General features: G+C 47.3%; 1 protein-coding gene across 1 annotated transcript; it reads right to left on the bottom strand.

The window, feature by feature from the left end:
* Positions 1-87: 87 nt before the first annotated feature.
* Positions 88-22612, bottom strand: LOC135812072 (arginine--tRNA ligase, cytoplasmic-like). Its single transcript, XM_065325404.1, has 13 exons — positions 22220-22612; positions 21475-21570; positions 16197-16444; positions 15366-15504; positions 13465-13594; positions 11770-11874; positions 11110-11291; positions 10088-10194; positions 7514-7619; positions 7032-7139; positions 6291-6349; positions 5694-5817; positions 88-1590 (listed from the first exon to the last, which is right to left on the bottom strand). Exons 1-13 carry the CDS (start codon positions 22376-22378, stop codon positions 1351-1353), a joined length of 1803 nt encoding a protein of 600 aa, XP_065181476.1. The 5' UTR covers positions 22379-22612; the 3' UTR covers positions 88-1350.
* Positions 22613-22684: the final 72 nt, after the last annotated feature.

Below are 22684 nucleotides of genomic sequence, written 5' to 3'. Positions count from 1 at the left end.
CCGCGTGCGTTTTGCTTGTATGTAGTACAAAGTGTGCCAGCAGCATGTTTTGCTGGGAGAATTCTTTCATTCAAACTCCACGGGAAGTTCAGGCATTTTTTTAATTCAAACACTGCGGCAGAGACTTCAAAGCTGCTGGATGTGTGGTGTATGACTTTGAAATAATTTTAAAAACCATTCACGACTCGGTCCCAAAGTGCCTTGCTATTAATGTTGGAACCTACTAGTACTACTACCGGTAGTAGCAGTGGCAGACATAGTGTAGTAAGTAGTAGTAGGCCTGCAGCGCTGCTCAATGAAATAATACAAGCATACAAGATAAGGATGCCCTTCACACTACTAAGTGCATGTACTTCAAAGCATTTTGTAGGCAATCTATTATTTTGATATCAGCTTCATATAATTATTAAGCACGATGATCACAATTATTTTGGTGCAGGAAGGGAAGCACAACCAATTCTCAAGAAGTGGGCTGTTTGTCCAAGTGTGGGCCTACACAAACCCCAAGTGGGTGCAGCAATGACGTGCAGACTCTCCACCATGGATCGGCGATGGCAGAGTCTCATGCGATGTGAATCATGTGATACAGGTCACAGACGTTCTGCAAGTCTGGGTCGGCACGTGCGCAGCAGTGGAGAAGCCGATGGGCAGCACGAGCACAGAGCACGCATTCGTCTACATACACAGAAACAGCATGACGAATGACAGTAGCCGAGTACGCCATGATGCGTGTGTACATGTAGGCTAGGCATGCGCAACACCACCCAGAACGCCAAGAGATAAATATCTGCTATTTAAATCCGAAAAGAAGACACACATGATGGCGTAGGCAGGAGCATGCCTGTAGTCCACCCTAGGTGTGATTCTCACGTAGTTGCACGCCCTGCTCCTCTCGCATCATCTTGTGCGGAACGCAGCGAACAATGGTTGCATTGCGAGTCCAGCTCTCCAATCCCGTGCTGCAGTTGGCCCGTGCTCAGAATCCAGACTGGCAGCGCCGTGCGTTTCAAACGAGATGACTTATAAAGTCTTGGGTGACTGCCTGGGGTAGTCACGTGATGTGGAATTGATGTAGCAAACCCCAATATGGGGGTGCTGTTCTACACACTCACACACACACACACATGTGGGGTATGGATTGGGAAGCAGTAAAGCAAATTGCAGACATGTGATGATGTTTACAGCACTCTCGGTCCGCCTGAGCAGCAAACCGTGCCAACGAGCATGGGTTATACAGCAGGGCTTGTCTGCCGTACCATATGCGCCCTGTCCTTTCTTCTTCACATGCGGCCAGGGGTTCGTCGGACTCAACATGTGTCGTTGCTTGCCATCGTCACCATGCCCTGTTGTTCACATGCGGCCCTGCTGCGGCCGCACGCCAAGCAGCGCCAGGCACTTGCGCATGGTGTCGCCGGCAGCCTTGCAGAGCACCACGCGGCTCATGTGCACTCGCAGCACCTCCTTGGTGGCCGGGTCGGAGTCTACCACGTAGCACTGCATGTAGAAGGCGGTGAAGGCGCGCGACAGCTCGCCCAGGTACATGCAGATGTGGTGCGGCGCCAGCTTCAACGAAACCTGCTCCTCCATCATCTGTGCACAACACGGTACACCACCACAAGCAATCCACCAACGGCTCAAACAAAAGAAGAAAAAAACTTTCATTTGTTTTATTAATAAAGCAATTCTACCTCCAGCACATGCGCTCTCTGGCCGACCTCACCACACCCGCAACATGACTCCAAGTTGTAGATACTGTACAGTATTGTAATGACAAAAAAGTAAATTATCGTGTCCGTTCCCGAAGGGAACTCACGACGGCCGCTAACACCCGGTAAACCCTAGCGGCAGATGCAGCGCGTAGCAGTACAGTACTGACAATAAAGTAAATTATCGTGTCCGTTCCCGAAGGGAACTCACGACGGCCGCTAACACCCGGTAAACCCTAGCGGCAGATGCAGCGCCTAGCAGTACAGTACTGACAATAAAGTAAATTATCGTGTCCGTTCCCGAAGGGAACTCACGACGGCCGCTAACACCCGGTAAACCCTAGCGGCAGATGCAGCGCCTAACAGTACTGTACTGACAATAAAATTTCCTCCGTACAGCGCTGTTTCGACCTTTCGAGGTCTCAGTGAAAGTGGAGTGAATGAATGGCTAGAACTATTCTATGCTTGTGTTATTAGAGAGGTTAAGCTGCACGTTAATTCTGACGTGACGCGAAAGTTCAGCTCGAGTTACTGCTCGCGCGTCGAAAAACAACGCGAGTGACCCGCAGCTGACGTCGAAATTCGGAGTTTTACGCCAAATTCGACGTGAAATTGCGCGTCACGTCGGAAATAACGTGCATCCTAACCTCTCTAATGTCTGTCATTCTTGTAGCCCTTCTTGTAGAAAGGATGAAAATATCTGGACACACGGCCTAACGCGCCACCGGCACTCTCAGCTGGACACACAGCCTAACGCACCACCGGCACTCTCAGCTGGACACACAGCCTAACGCACCACCGGCACTCTCAGCTGGACACACAGCCTAACGCACCACCGGCACTCTCAGCTGGACACACCGGCCTAACGCACCACCGGCACTCTCAGCTGGACACACCGGCCTAACGCACCACCGGCACTCTCAGCTGGAGAATAGTCTACTGGCGTAAGGCCAGACATAACAGGTGGCGACGAAGATGGCAGGACGCGACTCCAGATTAGAAATTTTCGAAACCGGGTATTTCGACGAGTGTGCAGGGAGACTCCATTTTCATTTTCCGGCTAATGACATTGGCCAAGTTGCGGACGATGCAACCGAGACAGTACAGGCAGCGGCAGACAAGAAAAAGCGTGCCGTGCTGATAAGTCAATTATGCGGGCAGGTTTATTCCACGTTGAAGAATTCGTGCCTCCCAGATAAACCAGGGGAGAAGAAGTTCGAAGAGCTACTGAAGCTCCTCTGTGATTATTTCAAGCCCAAGATCAGTGTAGTTGCTGCCACCTATCAATTTCAGAAAACCCTGCAGAAGGAGGGCGAGTCTGCGATCATGTTCGCGGCTCGATTGAAACGGGCAGCCATGGACTGCAAGTTTGAAGCTTATCTCGACAGGGCCTTGCGTGACCAGTTCATAACTGCGATCGGCTCAACGAAGGAAATCCTGGCGAAAGCTGAGGAGACGGCAACATCTCAGCAGGTTGTCTTTAATTCAGGAACCCAGCGCAATTCGACATTACAGTGAACCGCCAGTGTAACAACTTACCCCCCCCCCCCCCAGGGACACACACATCTGTACAGTACTGTCGGGCGCCGAGGAACGACCAGGCTAGGATTTCACCAAGCACAGCATACCAATGTATACACGATGACTCAACTGTGCATAGTACATGAAGATAAGAAGGGGCTACATAATATTAGTATTATCAAGAGTACATAAACCAGAGTGTGCAACTCGGGATGGTTCCTGCGGGAGCGTAATTCGTGCACTACGTCATTTCTGACGGCATGGTAAGCCATAGGTACGGTGAAAAGTTGTGTAACCAGTCACGGTGGTGCAGGTCACTGAGTTGGTCCTGATTTCGGTTTTTGATACGGATAGCCTGGTGAATTTACTTGCCAGTGGATGTACGCAGCTCATGCAGTCGACTAGTCACACAAAACACCGAAATCCTAAAACAGGACGTCTAAAATCATGCAAACTAGGCTGATTTCCCCTGCTGTGAAACACGAAAATTTGAGCTGTACGCAAGTCGCGGCTTGGCTGACCTCATCAGGGTGACGTAGTGCACGAACTGCGCTATTTCAGATCTGATATGCACAGTTGCACACTCTGGTTTATGTACTCTTGGTATTATATTACGTAGGCTACGAGGCTGACCCCTCAGTTCTTCGGAACACGACAGCACTGTACTGTTATAGCCCAGCTTCACAGTTCAGCATACTGTAAGTCAAATATTCGGTGCATATTTATTTTCGGCTATTTTCGCCCTGGTCATGTTTGGCCGAAAATTTGCTGCGGCCGAAATTTTGTTTTGCAAGGTTCAATGTGACAGGGCACTACACAGGTGGCAGCAGTACAGGCCGAATATTTGATGCGGCCGAATGGGTTTTACCCCTGGGAGGCCGAAATTCGAATGAGGCGAAAATTTGTACACTTACAGTATCCAAGGCTTAACGCCTGGCTTAATGCAGGATCCACTAAGATACAATGTAGTTTTAGCCCATAGCATGCTGTATCCAGGGATACACAAACGTTTATTTGTACACATGCGGGCGACAAGCAGAGGCAACACGCCGATCCATGGCATGGGCTGCTGCTGCTAATAATAGCACACTGACGGTGCAGAGTGCTTGGAGGTAACACGTTAGTACAGCACATGCTGCACAACTATAGTGCGTTTCAACAGTGAAGGCCTCTGGTTTCAAAAAAACGTTAGGCCAGCATCTATACCACATAGAATCTGTGATCACTTTGTGCATAAAATTTCCGAAATTGGGCCTTTGTTATCCAATTGCTTAGAAATTTACACGAGAAAAATTGAGGAAGCTGCCTGAGCAATACCCCGAAGAAATTTCTCAAAAAGCTCAAACCAAATTCGAATTATTCGGAAAAGTCTAGAGGTATATACTTTTGAAACGCACTATAGTGGACAAGGCCGAAGAGGATTTCTGTCAAGTTCCGCCATTGTTCGCCTTTATACTATTTGGTCAAGGTCCCGTTTTCCGTACGAACGAGAGAGCTTGGAAGCTCAGGGCCCTACGCTATGCTTTTTTGCCTTGATGACCTAGACAAAAAAAGCATAGGGATGTTATAAATTCTTTAAAAATTCCTTTTTTTTTAAGACATAACCTGGGATTCGAACCCGCACTATCGCGCCCTGCATGCATCCCCCGGTCTTAAAAAAAATCCCTTTTTTTAAGACATAACCTGGGATGCGAACCCGCACTATCGCGCCCTGCATGCATCCCCCGATACACTTCGCATACATACTAATTCTTCCAAGTTGCTTCACATTATGATCTTGCATTTGAAAGCCCTATTTGAATATGCATTGTGGCCAGCCGTCTTTGATGGTACGGTACGGTAGGGATAGGTACGGGACAGGTACGATCGAGGGTAATACGACACCGTCTCCCGTACCGTACCATCAAACACAGCTGGCCACATACAGCTGCCCGCAATATTCAAATAGGGCTTTCAAACGCAAGATCATAACGTGAAGCAACTTGGAAGAATGGGTATGAATGCGAAGTGTATGGGGAAATGCATGTAGGGCGATAGTGCGGGTTCGAATCCCAGGATATGCCTGAAAAAATAGGAGAATTGAAAAATTTATAACATCCCTATGATTTTTTGCCGTCAGATACGGGATAGCGCCAGGCGTGACACAAACAAACAAACAAACACACAAACAAATACCAAATTAAAGCTGTGTGGACCCTGGCTAGCGCCAGACGTTACTGAAGTAACGTCTTCTGCATAGCTACGGGAATTAAAAATTAATGAACATCAACAAACAACTATCGATGTGAAACGAGAACGTGCCCCATCCCTTCAGTACGAGCACCCCGTCCCCTCCATTCACATTGTCAGCACTAGTATGCCACCCAGTATTAAACATCCCATTCACCTGTTCACAGCCAAACAAGGCCATACACCAAGACAAGACAGAGAGAGAGAGAGAGAGAGAGAGAGAGAGAGAGAACTTACGTGGGGAAAGCCTAGGATGACCGATGCCAGCTCCTGCTCCAGTGGGTGCTCCAGGTCTGGTGCTTGTTTGCTTGCTTCCGCGGCAACCTCCTCGTCAGTCATGTTCACCTTCAAGTTGATACTCCTGTGCAGGAAAGCACATCATGCCAACGAAAACCCGAGTACGACAAATAAGTGACCAACTGTACGCACGACACAAGATTTCAACTGCCATAGAGTAGCAACAGAAAAAATAAAGAGACTGACCATAAGTCGTTAACGACCTACTATCTTTGTCCCCATACTTATTTTCCATGGTACAACAGTGAGAAAGCAAAGCAAAGACAACGAACTTGAAGAGAGTACTATAAAAGCCATATATATAACGAAGTGCTAACTCTAACGAGTTAACGAGGAGAAATCTGTCGTTAAAATAGAAATCGTTATACAGAACTCGATACATATACTGTCCTATTGAGCGTTGAGAATGAGTGAGAATCGTTCCCTTTGGTACATGTAAACTAGTCACGTTTGGGAAATTGTTATATATGCGCCTCGTTAGAATAATGGCTTTTACAGTAACTACTAGGACTTAAAGACAGAGTTGAGGTGTCTTACCTTAGTCTGGCTAACATGTACATCATATAGACGGCAGTGTCACCGTGCATATCCAACATCTACGGGTACACAGGAGAACACAGCACAACAGATGTATACAGCACAGATGAACACAGCACAACAGATGAACACAGCACAACAGATGAACACAGCACAACAGATGAACACAGCACAACAGATGAACACAGCACAGATGAACACAGCACAGGAGAACGCAGCACAGGGGAACGCAGTAAAGGTGAATACAGCACAGGTAAACACAGCACAGAACACAGCACAGGAGAACGCAGTACAGGTGAATATAGCACAGGTGAATACAGCACAGGAGAACACGGTACGGGTGCACACACCACGGGCAGACACAGTACCATAAAAGGACCACGGGAGCACCCCACCGTTTACTGAGCTGAAGATCCCTGTCTGGTTAGCATGCCTAAAAAGATAGGCGAGCCCTGAACGGAACCACAGTGCACACTGGAGGGGATAGGTGCTCGCGTACCCTTCAGGTTTTGCCAGAATGGTATTTGAATTTGACGGTGTAGCTATGATAAACATGTAAAAAGAAAATTGCCATTGTATTTTTGGCACCCCTCAGGTTCCAGCCCTGGCTGGGCCCCTGGTCTGAACACTGAATTTCCCCATCAGGCAGCTGCTGATCCTAGGAGAAGCAGCAATAGACAGTAACGAATTTATCGCACAAACAACTCCCCCTCCCCCCCCCCCCCACACACACGGACTTACAGAATCAAAATCGAAGGCATAATTTAAATTCGACGGCAGACGAAGATCGGCATAGCGAATGCAGGCGTACGCAATGGAATCACGCACCGACAGCTTGGCTTCCTCGCTCTGTGATAAGCCACACACAAACACAACCAAGCTGAATGAGTCAGACTTGAAAGGAAACTTTTTTTTCAACTGACTTTCAAACGATTATTAAAAGTTTCCCAACACTTATTTTTCCAAAGACATAGCCCACACAGCAAACTAATTGATACAGGCACCAAAGACGCCTTGGAGTAGTTTTCCTCTATCTGAACTGGGCCTCACATAACAAAGGTTGGGAGGCAGCATTACTGCAGCTGGTGTCAACACGGATATCATTAACACAGCAATGTTCCCATGCACATCACGACCACTGCAGGGAAATTAGCCATATCGAGGTCGGCTAGAGTTGATGGCTAAGCAAAGCAGACTACTACAGTCTCTTCTTCTCCCCTCACCGGAAAGTCTGTCCGATCAGCGATGACGGCGTATGCTCGCTGCTGTGCTTCATCCAGCAGCTCCGCCAGCTTTACGCTGTCACCAGATCGAGTCTTGATGCGTTTCCTGCGCATGTTGCAAAGAGAAAGAGAAAGAGAGAAAGAGAGAGAGAGAGAGAGAGAGAGAGAGAGAGAGAGAGAGAGAGAGAGAGAGAGAGAGGGGAACACACAAACATGTGAACACTCACAAAAGTCTCTAGTGTTGTGTACTTCGAAGTATATGTATCCAGCTTTCCAATCTTCTACTCTCTCTCTCTCTCTCTCTCTCTCTCTCTCTCTCTCTCTCTCTCTCTCTCTCTCTCTCTCTCTCTCTCTCTCTCTCTCTCTCTCTCTCTCTGTCTCTCTCTCTGTCTCTCTCTCTGTCTCTCTCTCTGTCTCTCTGTCTCTCTGTCTGTCTGTCTGTCTGTCTGTCTGTCTGTCTCTCTCTCTCTCTCACACACACACACACAAACACAACTGTAGAATGGTTGTGTATGTCACATACTACAGTACCATAAGTAAGCGAAGATCTCCTCAGCTCTTTAGTACTTAGTTTGCCCCCATGCAGCGGTGGCGAAATTTTTAAAATAAATTTTGTACAATGTGTCATCATTTACAGTAAGAGCTAGAATAACCAATACTTTCGGAACTTAACGAAACAGTGGTAGCGACTTCGGCCATAAATATACTTCAAAACGAGAGAGCTTGGAAGCTCAGGGCCCTACGCTATGCTTTTATGCTTGTTTGACTAGCTCATCGTACATGTTATAAGAACTGATGGAAATGTCTTTTTCCGTTGATTGGCCACATCACTGTATTGCAAAAACGTTTCAATCGGTTTGAACATTATGAGTTAGGCAAAAGTATTTGCAGAATTTATTGCGGATTGTTATTTCTCGAATAATCATCTACTTTTGGTTTGCTCCTTCTTTTCTTTTATCTCCTTATACTGTAAATCAACAAATTTTGGCCGATGAGAAATAGAAACCTCTCTAGTAGAGAGGTTAAGATGCACGTTAATTCCGACGTGACGCGCAATTTCACGTCAAATTTGAAATCGATTGGTATTTTTGCTCTCACATGCATCCATTGCTCAATCATGCATCATTTGCCTATATGACAAACTTTGGCCTGCGATTTACTTTGGCCGGTTGGTACCAAGCGGCGAAATCAGCGAAATTAAATCGCCAGCGAAAATTAGTTGATTTTAATACAGTAATTGGATTTTCTGGCCTTTTTGTAGTAATACATGTACATGTACATTGACCTGTTGAGCCAATGACGCCGCCGAATGCATGGTTGCCTGTGGAGCACATTACATAACTTTACAGTCTCCTAAAATACGTAACCTGTCCGACGGCAAAAGAGGCTGCAGATTTAGTTTTTCTGGGCGTTGACGGGATGTCTGCGACGCGAAAGTTCAGTTCGTGTTATTTGGCTCGCACGTCGAAAAATCAACGCGAGTGACCTGCTGCTCACGTCGAAATTTGGACATTACATAACTTTACAGTCTCCTAAAATACGTATCCTGTCCGACGGCAAAAGAGGCTGCAGATTTAGGTTTTCTGCGCGTCGACGGGATGTCTGTCCTGACGTTTACTGGGACCGGCGCTGACTATGCCGATCACGGGCGTTCTGGACTCGACGGGATGTCTGTCCTGACGTTTCCTGGGACCGGCTTAGACTCTGCCGATCACGGGCGTTCTGGACTCAACGGGATGTCTGTCCTGACGTTGCCTGGGACCGGCGGACTCTGCCGATCACGGGCGTTCTGGAGTCGACGGGATCTCTCTTCCGACGTTTCCTGTGACCGGCGCTGAATCGCTCGTTCACGCTTATTTTGGAGACGACGGGATCTCTCTTCCAAAGTATGTTTATGCTGACGCATCCTATCACCTATTCGGCGTGTATTCTAATTTAATTTCCTCCTCGTCTCCCTATTTCTTTCCAAATCTCCCTCTACATCAGGGAGTCGTATACATAATACGACGAATATTGGTACGGTGCGGGACAGATACAGGAGCCCGCAAATATTGTGGACAGCTATTATGTACAATCCTGTAGAGCCTTTGTAGTCACAGATACGGGACAGATACGGGACAGATACAAGATAGCTCCAGCCGTGACACAAACAAACAAACAAACAAACACCAAATTAAAGCTGTGTGGACCCTGGCTAGCGCCAGACGTTACTGAAGTAACGTCTTCTGCATAGCTACGGGAATAATAAAGTTGGTTTCTTCCAGCACTGGAGCTCGTGCTTTTCCCGCCGACTTGACTTCACTTGTGCTCTGGATGGCAGTAGTGAGTTAGCGAATTCAAGTCGGCAGGAAAAGCGCGAGCTCCAGTGTGGGGAGCAGTCAACTTTTTCGAAACTTTGTTGATTCGGGCCTGGTTTAAATCTGGCTTTGGAAAATTTATTTTTCATTGCTATCAGGTTCGGCCTCATTTTCTGTGCTGCGCTGATGAGTCCACAAAGGACGAAACAGTTCTGTCCGTAGATTGAGTTGATTGAAAAACCAAAGCCAGGACACAACAGCAACTCGTAGAACTCACCCGTCCGCTCCCGTGACAAGGCCAAACGCCACGTGGTCCAGGCGAACTGTGTCCGGACAGATGCCAAACCGGCGCGCCGCGGCAAAGATCGACTTGAAGTGCAGCGACTGCACCACACCGGAGAACAGCAGATAAGTCACAAAATAATATCAACACACCGCACCGCTCGGTGCACCATCATCATCACACATGATCATAGAAGACTACTTACTCTAAAATGTATACCTAAGCATTCGAATGGAACAGAAGAGGAACACTGGCTACTATACTGCAGCCCGGGAATTTTCGGTAGCGTTTAAATTTTGGTAAGCCAGGTTTCCAGATCGAAAAATGAATTTTGCACACTGTGTGGCCTGGCATGGTCGAATTTTAGGTTACGTTTTATTTTAGGTCAAATTACCCGTCCTGAAGTTACTGAAAATAAATCTCCACCGAATTTTTCCAGTTTTCCAGTATGTGCATACTATGTGCATACTATTGTACACCAAGTCAGTACGCGAAGCTGTGGCAGTAGTATTTTATCATTATTACACCCTTGACATTGTGAAGAAGAGGTTGCAGCGACATTGGCGATACTTGAGGAATAAGTGTGTTGCTCCCTAAGTGGTTTCTATGGACTTGTTGTGTGCTCTGGGTGGCAGTGGCGAGTCAGTCAACTGAGAATGCAAGCTGGCAGGAAACAGGCGAGCTCCCACGTAAGGAGCAACACACAATACCACACAAGGAAAAGGTTCGTCTCGAGTGGCTCACAATTCGGAAAGTTATTGTCCGACTTCGGTGTTGTGTAAGAGAATGCATGGAGATATAACATCACCTCACATCATATCAAGAGCATGCCATTTTCAGCATCGATTCTATTAATTTTCCTGTTTCCAACGAGTACTCTGTTCCACAAGATGGCCGCCATTGATATTATTACTCTGCAGGTCAATAGACCGATTCCAATCCCAGATACGTAACACCTCTCTACAACCGCTCTACACGATTACATTGTCCCCCATTCAGTGTGTAGACCAACCAACCTGTCCACTGTCTACAACATAGACCAGCCAGTCTGCCTTGACGACGTTGATGCGATGCCAGATCGCCGCCATGTCGGTGGCCGCGTACGTGTACCCGCCGTCAGACTTCACCAGGATCAGAGGCACCTTGAAGCCCGGCAAGAGAACGATGCGACGGCCAAAGTCGTCCGCGGTTATGGCCCCTGCATGCGTGCATGCACGAACCCGCACCCACACCCACACGTGCACACCAGAATTAAAAAAAACAAAATTGACATATCGGTCGCGCTAAGCAAAAAGATCATGAAAGTGAGACAGTGAGAAAGGCTCAGAAAGCCCAAACAAAACCAGACAGGGGATAGACTTTTGTTTTCTAAACCGAGAAACCTGACAAACAGGAAACCGCCAAACACCAGATAGAGTAGGCGGCGCGGAGACAATAACTTTATTATAGCAATCAGCAGAATCAGCGAAGCGGACGTATTTCCCTGATGAATGTCTCTAGAAAACTGGTTAGGAAATTTTATTATCCATATTTTATTCTTGTTGATTACTACGTCCAATGTTGGCTTCGCTGATTCTGCTGATTGCTATAATAAAGCTAATAGAGTCGACAACTAAATATGTTGTAATAATTTATACTTCAAGTAATGCCTTCTGATTTAGTCAAGCCCAACCTACCTTGACTTTCCAAGTGCTTGAGCATGTCTGGAATGAACGGAGCGTAGAACGACTCCCCTCGTTCCGTGGTCGACACGCCTAGCCGCCGGTAGATATCATTGTAAGCTGGATGGAAGCATGAGCACAAGCAACAAAGCAGTGCCGGAGGAGAACATTATGAGATATTCCAAAACCAGGAAGAGGCAGCAGGGAAGAACACAGGGAAGATACTGGTCTTGCTCCGCTGCTAAATATGGTAGTTTCCGCCACACACAATTCTCTCTCGGCCTGTTGGACTGCCAGTAGTAGGCCCAGACAGATTCTGCTCCGCTCGCCTCGATATTTTGCCGCAAAAATGTTGCTGCGAAATCTTCAATATTTTGCCGAGCCTGGCAGAAGAAACTCGATATTTTGCTCCATTTTGCCCCGGAAAAACCTGTATTTTATCCACTTCCCGGACAATCCCGTACAACGTTTCATAAAAATCGCAGGGTCGGTTTCTCAACACAGGTTTCCACGCACGTGTCCCTGAGTTCTTCCAAAATCATGTTGATCCACAGTGAATCCCAGTGATATTTCGGTGACATGATCTCGTCCTGGGCAGTGTGTTCTGCTGAACCAGTAAGAAACAAGGAAATCCAAGTATCAGGCATCGATTTTACCCAACATCTCGATATTTTGCTCCCATTTTGCCGGCAATTTCCGCTCTTTCAATTCTTCGATATTTTGCCGAAAGAATTGCCGGCAGGATCTGTCTGGGCCTAGCCAGTAGATACCGGTACGCATGTTACTCATGAACACTAACAAAGAGCTCAAGTGAAGCATCCAATTATGTCTTTCTCATGGTCTCAGTGGTCTCTACTACTGTCTTTCTCATGCTCTCCCATTTCCCTTTCCCGGCGACGCAGCGTTATTGAAGTAAAAATACTTGTAAAACGAATACCCAGTGACAAGTACTGGCGTAGGTTTGCCAGTGTTCACTTTCGCACAGCATTCCCCCGCACCGTCGACGAGTGTGGTAGTAGTATGTGCCGGGCGGGTTCTGTGGTAGGTACATGTCCCCGCCCGAAAAGATGGGGTACTATTGAGAACCCCCGGCTTTTTACCCCAAATGGGATACTATCAATAGTACCCATTTTTCGGGCGGGAACATGAACCTACCACAGAACCCGCCCGACACATACAGTCCGTATCGCCTATAAGGTTGGCGGATAGTAATATACCGGATATAGTGATCAATTTCTCAAATTCATTTTCATTTGCCATAACTAAGTATACACAGTTATCGCATATGGTAATAATCGTCTATAGTGATCAAATTCATATTGCAAAAGACCTTGCATCGGTTATAATGATTGATGTAAAATCAAGCGATGTCAGAGGAGAACAGGGTGTTACTTCTTCGTGAAGAACTTGTCCAGTGAGTGTTGTTTGGCGAGTTTTGCTCGTACAAGTTGCCAAAATATGCCTCCATCGTGAGGAAATGCTGATTTTGTGTGTCAGGAGCTACAGCCAGCTACATGTACATGTACATGTATGTAGTGCGTATGTGCAAGGCGCGCTGAGTCGTTTGACACCCCACTCGCATACATTGCATGCAGTATCGGTCATAGTAATATATCGCTTATAGTGATAAAATGCTCAAAATCAAACACCAACGCTATATATAGGTGATACTAACTGTACTAGTTGTGGTGATGAAGGCACAGGACTTACCGTCGCGAGACACGTCGCAGATCTTGTTCCACAGGTGCAGCTCCAGCTGCTGCTTGTCCTGCAGACGCACCACGGCAGCCAGGGAGTCCTTCTTGAACTGCTCGCACGAATCGAAGCGTTCCTTCGCAGCCTGCAGCGTAGCAGAGACGAGAGAAGTAGCATTGACTCAACAAAGGGTAGCGGTTTCTTGTCAAGCTTTAGAGTTCAATCTTACACTTCAATCGAGTGTTCTACTTATTGCCGAATTTGGTTTGCCATTGGGCTTCGTGAATAAACCCGTTCTCAATTGTAAAATCTAAAGTACATGTAGCATAGACTCGACACAACTTCTGCACTTTTCAAGTGGTGGAGCAGACCATGGGTGATGTCATGACATTGAACACAGGCTTCACCGAGCCTGGCTCTAGGCCCAGACAGATCCTGCTGGCAATTCTTTCGGCATAATATCGAAGAATTGAAAGAGTGGAAATTGCCGGCAAAATCAATGCATGATACTTGGATTTCCTTGTTTCTTACCCGTTCAGCAGGATACACTGCCAAGGACGAGATCATGTCACCGAAATATTACCGGGACTCACTGTGGATCGACATGATTTTAGAAGAACTCAGGGACACGTGCACGGAAACCCGTGTTGAGAAACCGACCCTGCGATTTTTATGAAACATTGTGCGGGATTGTACGGGAAGTGGATAAAATACACATTTTGCGGAGCAAAATGGAGCAAAATATCGAGTTTCTTGTGCCAGGCTCGGCAAAATATCGAAGACTTCGCAGCAACATTTTGCGGCAAAATATCGAGGCGAGCGGAGCAGAATCTGTCTGGGCCTACCTGGCTCACACACAGAATACACAACTATACTCACGTTACGGGACACAACACCGTGAACCTTATGGATGCTGGCGGCCGTCCATAATTATCGATCTTTTACACGAAACGAAAAGTTTCATTTATGGGTGGGTGGCTCGAGGAGAGTTCCATTTCGAAAGATATTGAAAGCTGAAACATCAATCCTTTCCAGCTGTCAAGACAATATATTTTTCATTCAAGGGGGTGGGTGGGTGGGAGAGGGTCAAAATAAGCTTTTTCTTGCCAATTGCGGACTCGTTGTTACAGCACAAATGAGGCTTTTTCGTTCCGTGAATTTTTTTCACAGAGGTGAGTGAAGATTACGGGGGGGGGGGGGGGGGCAATGACTCATACAATGCTGTGCTACTACACTCCACAGGATGTGTCCTCATCATGCATATAAAAAAGGTGGCGATTGAACTCTGAAGGGTGGCACGTTCATTTTGAGGGGGTAGTCAACAAGTGAAGGAGGGCGCAGCGCCCGGCTACGTCGCTCTGGCGAGAACCCTGCCAAGAGTAACTGCTACATGACCCCCAAGAGTGTGCAACTCCGGCGTCTGGGGTTTGCGCCGGAAAAATTTCACATCACGTGACAAACTCGTACACGTTATATTGCACCCTGTGCATGATAGACACAGGGTTGTACAGAACCCTGCGTTGAACTCTGCATGATCACTTTGCACTGTTGCCAGTGTAGCCTTCAGAACCATGTCACATGATGTGAAGCTCTGCCCTCACAGCACTGTATAGAGAGGCTGTGCAGGCAGTTGGAGTTGCACACTCGTTGTACTCTCGCTTATACATACAGTTGGATGGCACTCAGCAGCACATTAAAAAAATCATAGTCCGCGTGAGACTCGGCTGGAGGCCGAATTTTCCGCATCCGTAGGAACGCCACCACCCACAAGGATCAAGGCAGAAATGCAGCTCCTAAAGAGGTGGGAGGCGAGTAGATCAGACCCACCAAAGTGGTCAAAGACCGAAAATCCCATTCGCTGCAGCCATGCTTCCCTCGTGCTAGGCCACGGGTTCCCGGTTAACAGCAGCACATACCTGGTAGTTACTCTGCAGCTCTTGCAGTGTGATGTTCAGTTTCGACGCGCTATCACAGTCACGAAGCTCCGGGTGTTTCTCCAGCAGAAGAGTGATGAGCATTCCGAATTGCGTTCCCCAGTCCCCCACATGATTTTGCCTGTACAGGAGAAAGCGTGCAGCCAGAGAATACAACAGAGACACAGTGAAACTGCAGTGGGTACAACGTACCCTGGGTAGAGCATACTTTCCCTTTCTTTGCATTGGATATATAGAGTGCTTTTCGAAGACACAGCATATCCCTTTCCAGTCATTTTACCTTAGATAGTACAGTACCTCGGCTACACAGTTCTGATCGTTACGTTTCTGGGAGGTACGTTTATACACTGAAGTTTCACAGAACTAGTGACCACAGGCTCACACATATTCCACAGCTCATCCTGCTAACACCCAGTGCAGCCATTGGTCACAGTGCTGAGCAATAGACACGGTCACGACCACTGGCTGGCCGGGGGGACTGAACAGCGAAATCCTGGCTCACCAGCCAGCGGCCGACAGAATCATAGTTTGCTGATGATGCGGCAGTGTATGCACCCGCCCGAGCGGAGTTTTTAAGAGGATGCCGGCTGAGTTCGTCATGTCTGCGTGGGGATGGGGATGAAGCACACAATGCCCAGACCCTATAATGCAGAACTCGAGAAAGGGGTTTAAGGCATCACGGGGAAGCCCCTAATCATAAATGCATAGCATATACTAGTAGTTAGTAGTACTAACGTTAGCACTCACCGCAGCACCTCGTGACCCTTAAGGCATCACGGGGAAGCACCTAATGCATAGCCTACTGGCACTCACCGCAGCACATCGTGACCGCAGAACTCGAGAATGTGCGCGAGACTGTCGCCAATGACGGTGGAGCGCAGGTGGCCCACGTGCAGCTCCTTGGCAATGTTGGGCGAGGAGAAGTCCACCACGACTCGCCGCCGAGCACCCTGCGCCAGCGGCTGCATGCGCAGGCCATTAATCGCCACATCCTGGATCTGGCTACTGAGGAACTCTTTGCCCAGTCGGCACGCCAGCGGCTTCCTCCTGGTGACCACCATCTTGCATGGGAAAGATAAAAGCAGCAATACAAATGAGCCGTCAGAAGAGAAAACAGAACTTATCGCAAAAACTGTACAGTGCAGAAAAGTGCACTTGAAAGTTGGCGAGTTTACCCACTGGTGCGTCTGGACAACCAAGCTACAAACCGTCGTATTTGAGTCAAATATCGGTCTTTTGGGACAATCCAAGTATGTAAATCGAAGAGAAAACTGCAAGGAATCCAATGCAGCAAGCGCGATCGCGGCACGATGCTGCGTTCCCGAGATGCGAAGCCTGCAAGATACGTCACGGCACTTTGCATTTCTACACGCGAGTCAAACGCTCCAGACCTGGGGTTTCCCCCTTTTCAAGCGATCTACGATCTCGGCAACAGGCTCAGACGTCTTGGAAGCTCTCACTGCATCTTCACGAAAAAAATTGGGCGTCCTGGGATAATGGAGATGGAAATGGCGAGCGATTTTCGTGTGACGGCGCAAGTCTAGCGCTGAAGCGATGTCTGCAGCTTGTTGCGCTGGGGCTGTGCTTTATTTGCTATCGGATTTGGGCCCAACGGGTTGCTTGTCGCCAGAGCTTTCCAGAAAGCCCAAGTTTGTGGAAATCGGTCAAAGGAAACAGAAAATATTATCCAAAGTAGGTGAAACAATTGTTGGTATTGCACCCAAAATTGAGGTGCAATTTGTAATCTCCTACTGTCGAGGCTATAACTTTGCTTTCCCTGGTCCAAATCAACTCTAGTTTTCTGCATACGATTCCTGGTGCTCCTGGCAATCAGATACAGTCGTCCCTCTCTAATCCGGCACCTTTTGCAACGGCATTTTCTGCTGGATAAACAAGGGTGCTGGATTATCAAATCCTGCCCTCCAACCCGGCCCACCTGTTAACATACATGTTTGTGTCGTACGTCAAAACGCAGAGATTTTCTGTGTCAATCCAAGTACTTTGTGGAATGCATGTCTTTAACATACACTTGGGAATATCCTATGCACTGGCATAAGATATTCCCAAGTGTATGTTACATGTGTTGTGTATGTTGCAGTGCTCCCTGACGGTATGTGATGTACAACTGCTGGATTAGAAAATCGAATTATGTACAGTTTGAGTGATTTGTTGCAGAAAATCGCTGCTGGAGGCGGAATTCAAGTGCCGGATTAAAGCGTAGAAAATGAACTGAAAAAATCGGTTTGGCCAGAAAGTGTGCTGGTTTGCAAGGGTGCTGGATAAACAAGTGCCGGATTAGAGAGGGACGACTGTAGTACCACAAACAAAATATGACTTTTTTGTGATAAGGTCTGTTTTCTCATCTGACGGCTCAAATAATAATTATTATCGAAGCTGGTCTGACACAAAAAGTAAATTTCAAGTGACAGTCCTGTGAAAAACGAAAATTTCAGGGACGTAGAGTCTGAGGCGCTGAGGCGAATGGTGTTTGTCCCACGTTTCTGCGGCAGAGGGTATTAGAGGTATTTCGATACGAAAAATCTGGGGGGGGGGGGGGGGGCTTGACGGCATGTGACCACGTCAAACCCCTGCTACGTCACAAGATGAAGCTAGGGCGAAAGAAGTGCGTGAAGCAATAGTGACAAACGAAGAAGGAGCAGCTGTTGCAGACGAAGCCGGTGCGATTATCCGGCCTCTGGAAAGCAGAGCCGGCAACATGTACATGTAGAAGAGTGATGTGAGTGAAAAAGTTGCTCGATACTGACTCGCTTGGACTCCACCAGACTACCACATAGTGATTTTTGGTACAAACACCGTCTATTTCGGACGCTGCTTGATTGAACAACAGTGCAGCCTCTTAGAATGACGGTCACAATCCTTCGATTAAAAGCTCACAGCACCACGGGATCTGAAAGTTTTAGGCCCGGGATATGTTCGCTGTTTTGTCACTTGCCAATTGCGGACTCGTCGTTACAGCACAAATGAGGCTGAACTATTTAATGGAAACTAAATTCAAGACCCGGCTGCGTGTACCTTCACTGACTTTGTGTACTCAAGGAGACGAGTTTGTGTGCCAGGTGTATACGTACAGTCAACCTGCGAATATAACAACCTCGGATGTAACAACAAAACAGCAAGTTTTTCCGCTCCGCGGTTGAGTTTGTTTCGCCGGTGTAGCTGCCTTCGGCAGGACCGTACCTACACTGATTTGTGCTAGTGTTAATGTATGGCTCAATATGGTGACTAACGAAGATATGGACTTAGCTCTGCTAACATACGAGGTGCTGCTCACAGTTGCCCGAGCTACAGGACTGACCAACCCGGAGACCATGGGCCGACAAGACTTGGTTGTTGTCCTTCGCAAGGAAGGACTAGGAATACGGAAGTCACCAGGCCAAATGGCAAGCGACCTGCTCTCCACTTTCCAGTTGCTTAACAAGACTATCTACGGTATGGCTTCAGAAATAGAATGTCTTCGAACGAGCAAGACAGACACCATTGTCTCCTTGCAAGTAGAAGTTGCCCAACTGAAGGAAGAAGTAGAGAGAATGCAGTCCGCAATTCAAAGCTACCTGGGCAGAGATATCGCCATCCACTGCAACCTCTGCTTGCCCCACGCGCCAGCAGCCCATCCAAATCGCGGCTGTCTACCGTCCACCGTCCACCGACCCGTCAGTGATAGATAACTTCTTCACCTCATTTCAAAGTTGCTTGACTCAAATACAGACCCCTGGCTCGCCAGCCCTCATCATGGGAGATTTCAATGCTAAATGTTCCACCTGGTATGGAACAACAACAGACACTGCAGGCCACCATCTTATCTTCTTGACATGTTTTCCTTGCAGCAACACGTCACATTCTCAACCCACCGCTCCCACCAAGGCAATGAAGCTGCCCTGGACCTGATGATCACTGACACAACAGCCAGCATCTGCGATCCGCGCCACTCAGCCCCTCTCGGTCAGTCGGACCACTCAATTGTTCTCGGCCGTTTGTGCATCCCGACATGTACCGAACCACCACCTGCACCCGACACTACACTGCCCTCCCATTCCTTCCAGATACCTGACTTCAGTCAGTTTGACATCTCCTCCATTCTCCCCACTCACCTAGTTGCTCTAAATGAATCCATTGCTAATGTCAACTGGCATGCTGCCCTCCAGTTGAAGCTTGGAGATCCAAACCGTACTGCTCCAGCATTTTATGACATCCTTCATGCCCGGTTCATGGTCTATGCTCCGCTTTCCTACTCACCCGGTCGCGCTCTTCAGCCCCAAGACGGCGTACACCAAGTCCTCCATGGCTGACAAGTGCTGTTAAAGCTCAGTTAAAAAGGAAACGAGATGCCTACAGCTTGTATAGGAAGTATCCTACTCCTGGCAATCATGAGCATTACAAGTGCGAACGAAACAGAGCACGAATCGTATCTAGAGAGGCTCACCGCCAGTATGTGTCCTCCATTAGCACTAACCCCTCATCCATTATTGCATCCACCCCTAGTCTGACCCTACCCAGATTGCCAATGCTCTAAATCGCCAATTCATCAGCTTTGCAACACCGGAAAATCCTGCACGGTCTCTTCCTGGTATCGCATCTCACAAACTCCCAGCACTACCCTCTTTTCGCACTACTCCCACCGCCATTGCTTAACACATCCGTCGCCTAAAGCCAAAGAAGGCGGCAGGTGCAGATGGAATCTCCCATGAACTCCTCAAATGGTCGCGGTCCGAAGAGGCTACAACAAACCGTTCCCCCAAAGCATGCACTCCGAACAGTGGCCAGTTTGCACATAAGATAACTGTGCGGCTACCTAGCTGCATGCTGTGACATCACCACCGGATGAGGGAGAACGTGCGCTCGCGTTCGACTGGGAATACCGGTATCTGACAAACGATGGACCGCAGCGGCTTCCTCGGACAAGGAGCATTCGACTCAGTGCCCAAAACTCTACGGACCCTGAGATGTTCATTTTTCACCGGACGCCTCCTTTAAAACCTGAAGATATTTATGGTTACGAGAACAAAATACAGTGCCAAAATAGAAAGAGGGAAGGTGAGACAATAGCAGTGAAGTGAGAGCTAAGTGCAACGGTGGGTGAAAAACTAATAATTATAACGCTAAAACTGTGTAGTGAGACAAACAAACATGCTGTGCACCTACGAAAACAATTTTAACGCAACTACATGTTTCTTCTGCTTACAAAGATCAGGCTTATGCAAACGAATACAAACAGCCTCAAGTACTTTCAACTGACTAGCATACCGTGCACGACAAAGAACAGAAAAACTAAAATCATCATACACCTGCAGACACTTAGGGTGAGACAACAAGTGAAGAAAAACGGCAATTTTCTTGTCACATTCATCAGTGGAAAGTCGTGACTGAAGAGTAACCATGCTGAACAATGATTAAATATACATTCGTTTGCATAAGCCTGATCTTTGTAAGCAGAAGAAACATGTAGTTGCGTTAAAATTGTTTTCGTAGGTGCACAGCATGTTTGTTTGTCTCACTACACAGTTTTAGCGTTATAATTATTAGTTTTTCACCCACCGTTGCACTTAGCTCTCACTTCACTGCTATTGTCTCACCTTCCCTCTTTATATTTATGGTTACTGTAATTTCACAAATTTTCTGTGTACTTATTTTTCGGTACTTTCGGTGCATCTGTTTCATACCTAAAAATTCTGTTCACCTTACCTGGCCTTTTGCCTTCATACCGAAAATATTGAGCACCTAAAAATTCTGAAATCCGAGTATTATTAATTTTTTATTATTAGTTTGAGGGGAAGATGCAAACGGGAACAGTCTGAAGAAAAATTTGACTGTCACCGCCAGGACTCGAACCAGGGACCCTCATTTATGTATTATACATGTGACATGGAAATTGTGGGCACAAGTTATGTGATCGAGTCCACCAACTAAACCAGATTGTGATCGCATAACTTGTGCCCACAATTTCCATGTTGCACTTTTTTTCCTTGGCTCACCATCTGAGTTATTATACATGCACTTGTACTTTTATTAAGAATGAAACACTATGAGTATGACCAGGGAAGATGAGAGAAGGACAGAACACACAGAGCCTTACATCGGAGCAGTTCAAGTAGTCCAGTGATTGCAAGTGAGCTGCCAGCTTATCCTGTACAGTACAGCTGCCATGCTTTTTTGGCTGAAGATTGAACCGCTGCACACCGATACGTCCACCACATACATACATACATACATACACACAAGCATCCGGTCAGACAAATACGTACACAGTTACACACACACACACACACACACACACACACACACACACACACACACACACACACACACACACACCACACACGCACACACGCACACACACCATTTTGGCGATGATAGCGACTCCACAGCAGAAGCCATAGCAACTTGTGCTGGGATTGCACCATTCACCAGCTTGCAAGGCTGAAGAATTGGCCGCCACTATTCACATGCACTCACGCACGCACGCACACACACACACACACACACACACACCACACACACACACACACACACACACACACACACAAGTGCCAACCCACAGACACGTGTACTTTCTCATTGCCAGAACGGTGAACGAGACCTGCACATTGTTATAGTCGTGGCAACTAAAATCCGGACCAATGACCAAAGGCTCCGTGGCATTCGCCGTTCCGGGCGCTCGGGGCCATCAAATTCGTTCCGTGGCTCTGAAAGTGCAAATTTGATCCGAATTTCACTTGCCCTAACTGTAGTTTGCAGTCCATCGTCTCTTCTGGGTGTAACAAGCTCTCAGAAGTAATCCAGGCTACGCATATTGCGAGGCTAAGTAGATTGGCACCTACCTGCTCAATTGGGTCGGCCACCACTCTGAACTCGCCAGATTGTCTCTTTACCTTGAGCAGTTGCCTCAAAGTTTCTTCCTCCACTTTGCGCAGAGGTGGAATACCTTCCTTCATAAAATTCAGGCATGATGTCTTCAAGCGAGAGTGAATGTTCAGCATGATGATCTATCTAATTGTATCAGAGGAATTGCTGCTACTTGGAATAGTACATGAAGCTAACTCTAGACGATCGTCACCATCGTTGAGCTCAACGTGTTTATATTGAATACTGCACAAAATGGAAACCTTTGGCCATGGACTAGTCGACTACACTACGATGAAGCGAACCACAACAATTATACCAAACATAGTCATTGATTGGCTGACTTTGCACGGCACAATAATAATGAGCAAGAATTCAAAAGTTTCGAAAATGTCGATCTTTTTCAACAAAAAAAGTGCATCAACATTGCAACGTTGCAACAC

Source organism: Sycon ciliatum, chromosome 1, assembly GCF_964019385.1.
Source record: "Sycon ciliatum chromosome 1, ocSycCili1.1, whole genome shotgun sequence".
NCBI classification, from domain to species: Eukaryota; Metazoa; Porifera; class Calcarea; order Leucosolenida; family Sycettidae; genus Sycon; species Sycon ciliatum.
The sequence above is the reverse complement of the archived record's forward strand: the minus strand, read 5'-3'. Positions and strand labels throughout refer to the sequence as shown.

Excerpts from the sequence above, each read along its gene's own strand:
- LOC135812072 (XM_065325404.1), bottom strand. The coding sequence starts at position 22,378 with ATGCTGAACATTCACTCTCGCTTGAAGACATCATGCCTGAATTTTATG. Across the intron at positions 11,292-11,769 it reads CAAGCACTTGGAAAGTCAAG|GGGCCATAACCGCGGACGAC; the intron begins GTAGGTTGGGCT and ends GCACGCATGCAG. Across the intron at positions 6,350-7,031 it reads ATGCCTTCGATTTTGATTCT|ATGTTGGATATGCACGGTGA; the intron begins GTAAGTCCGTGT and ends GTGTACCCGTAG.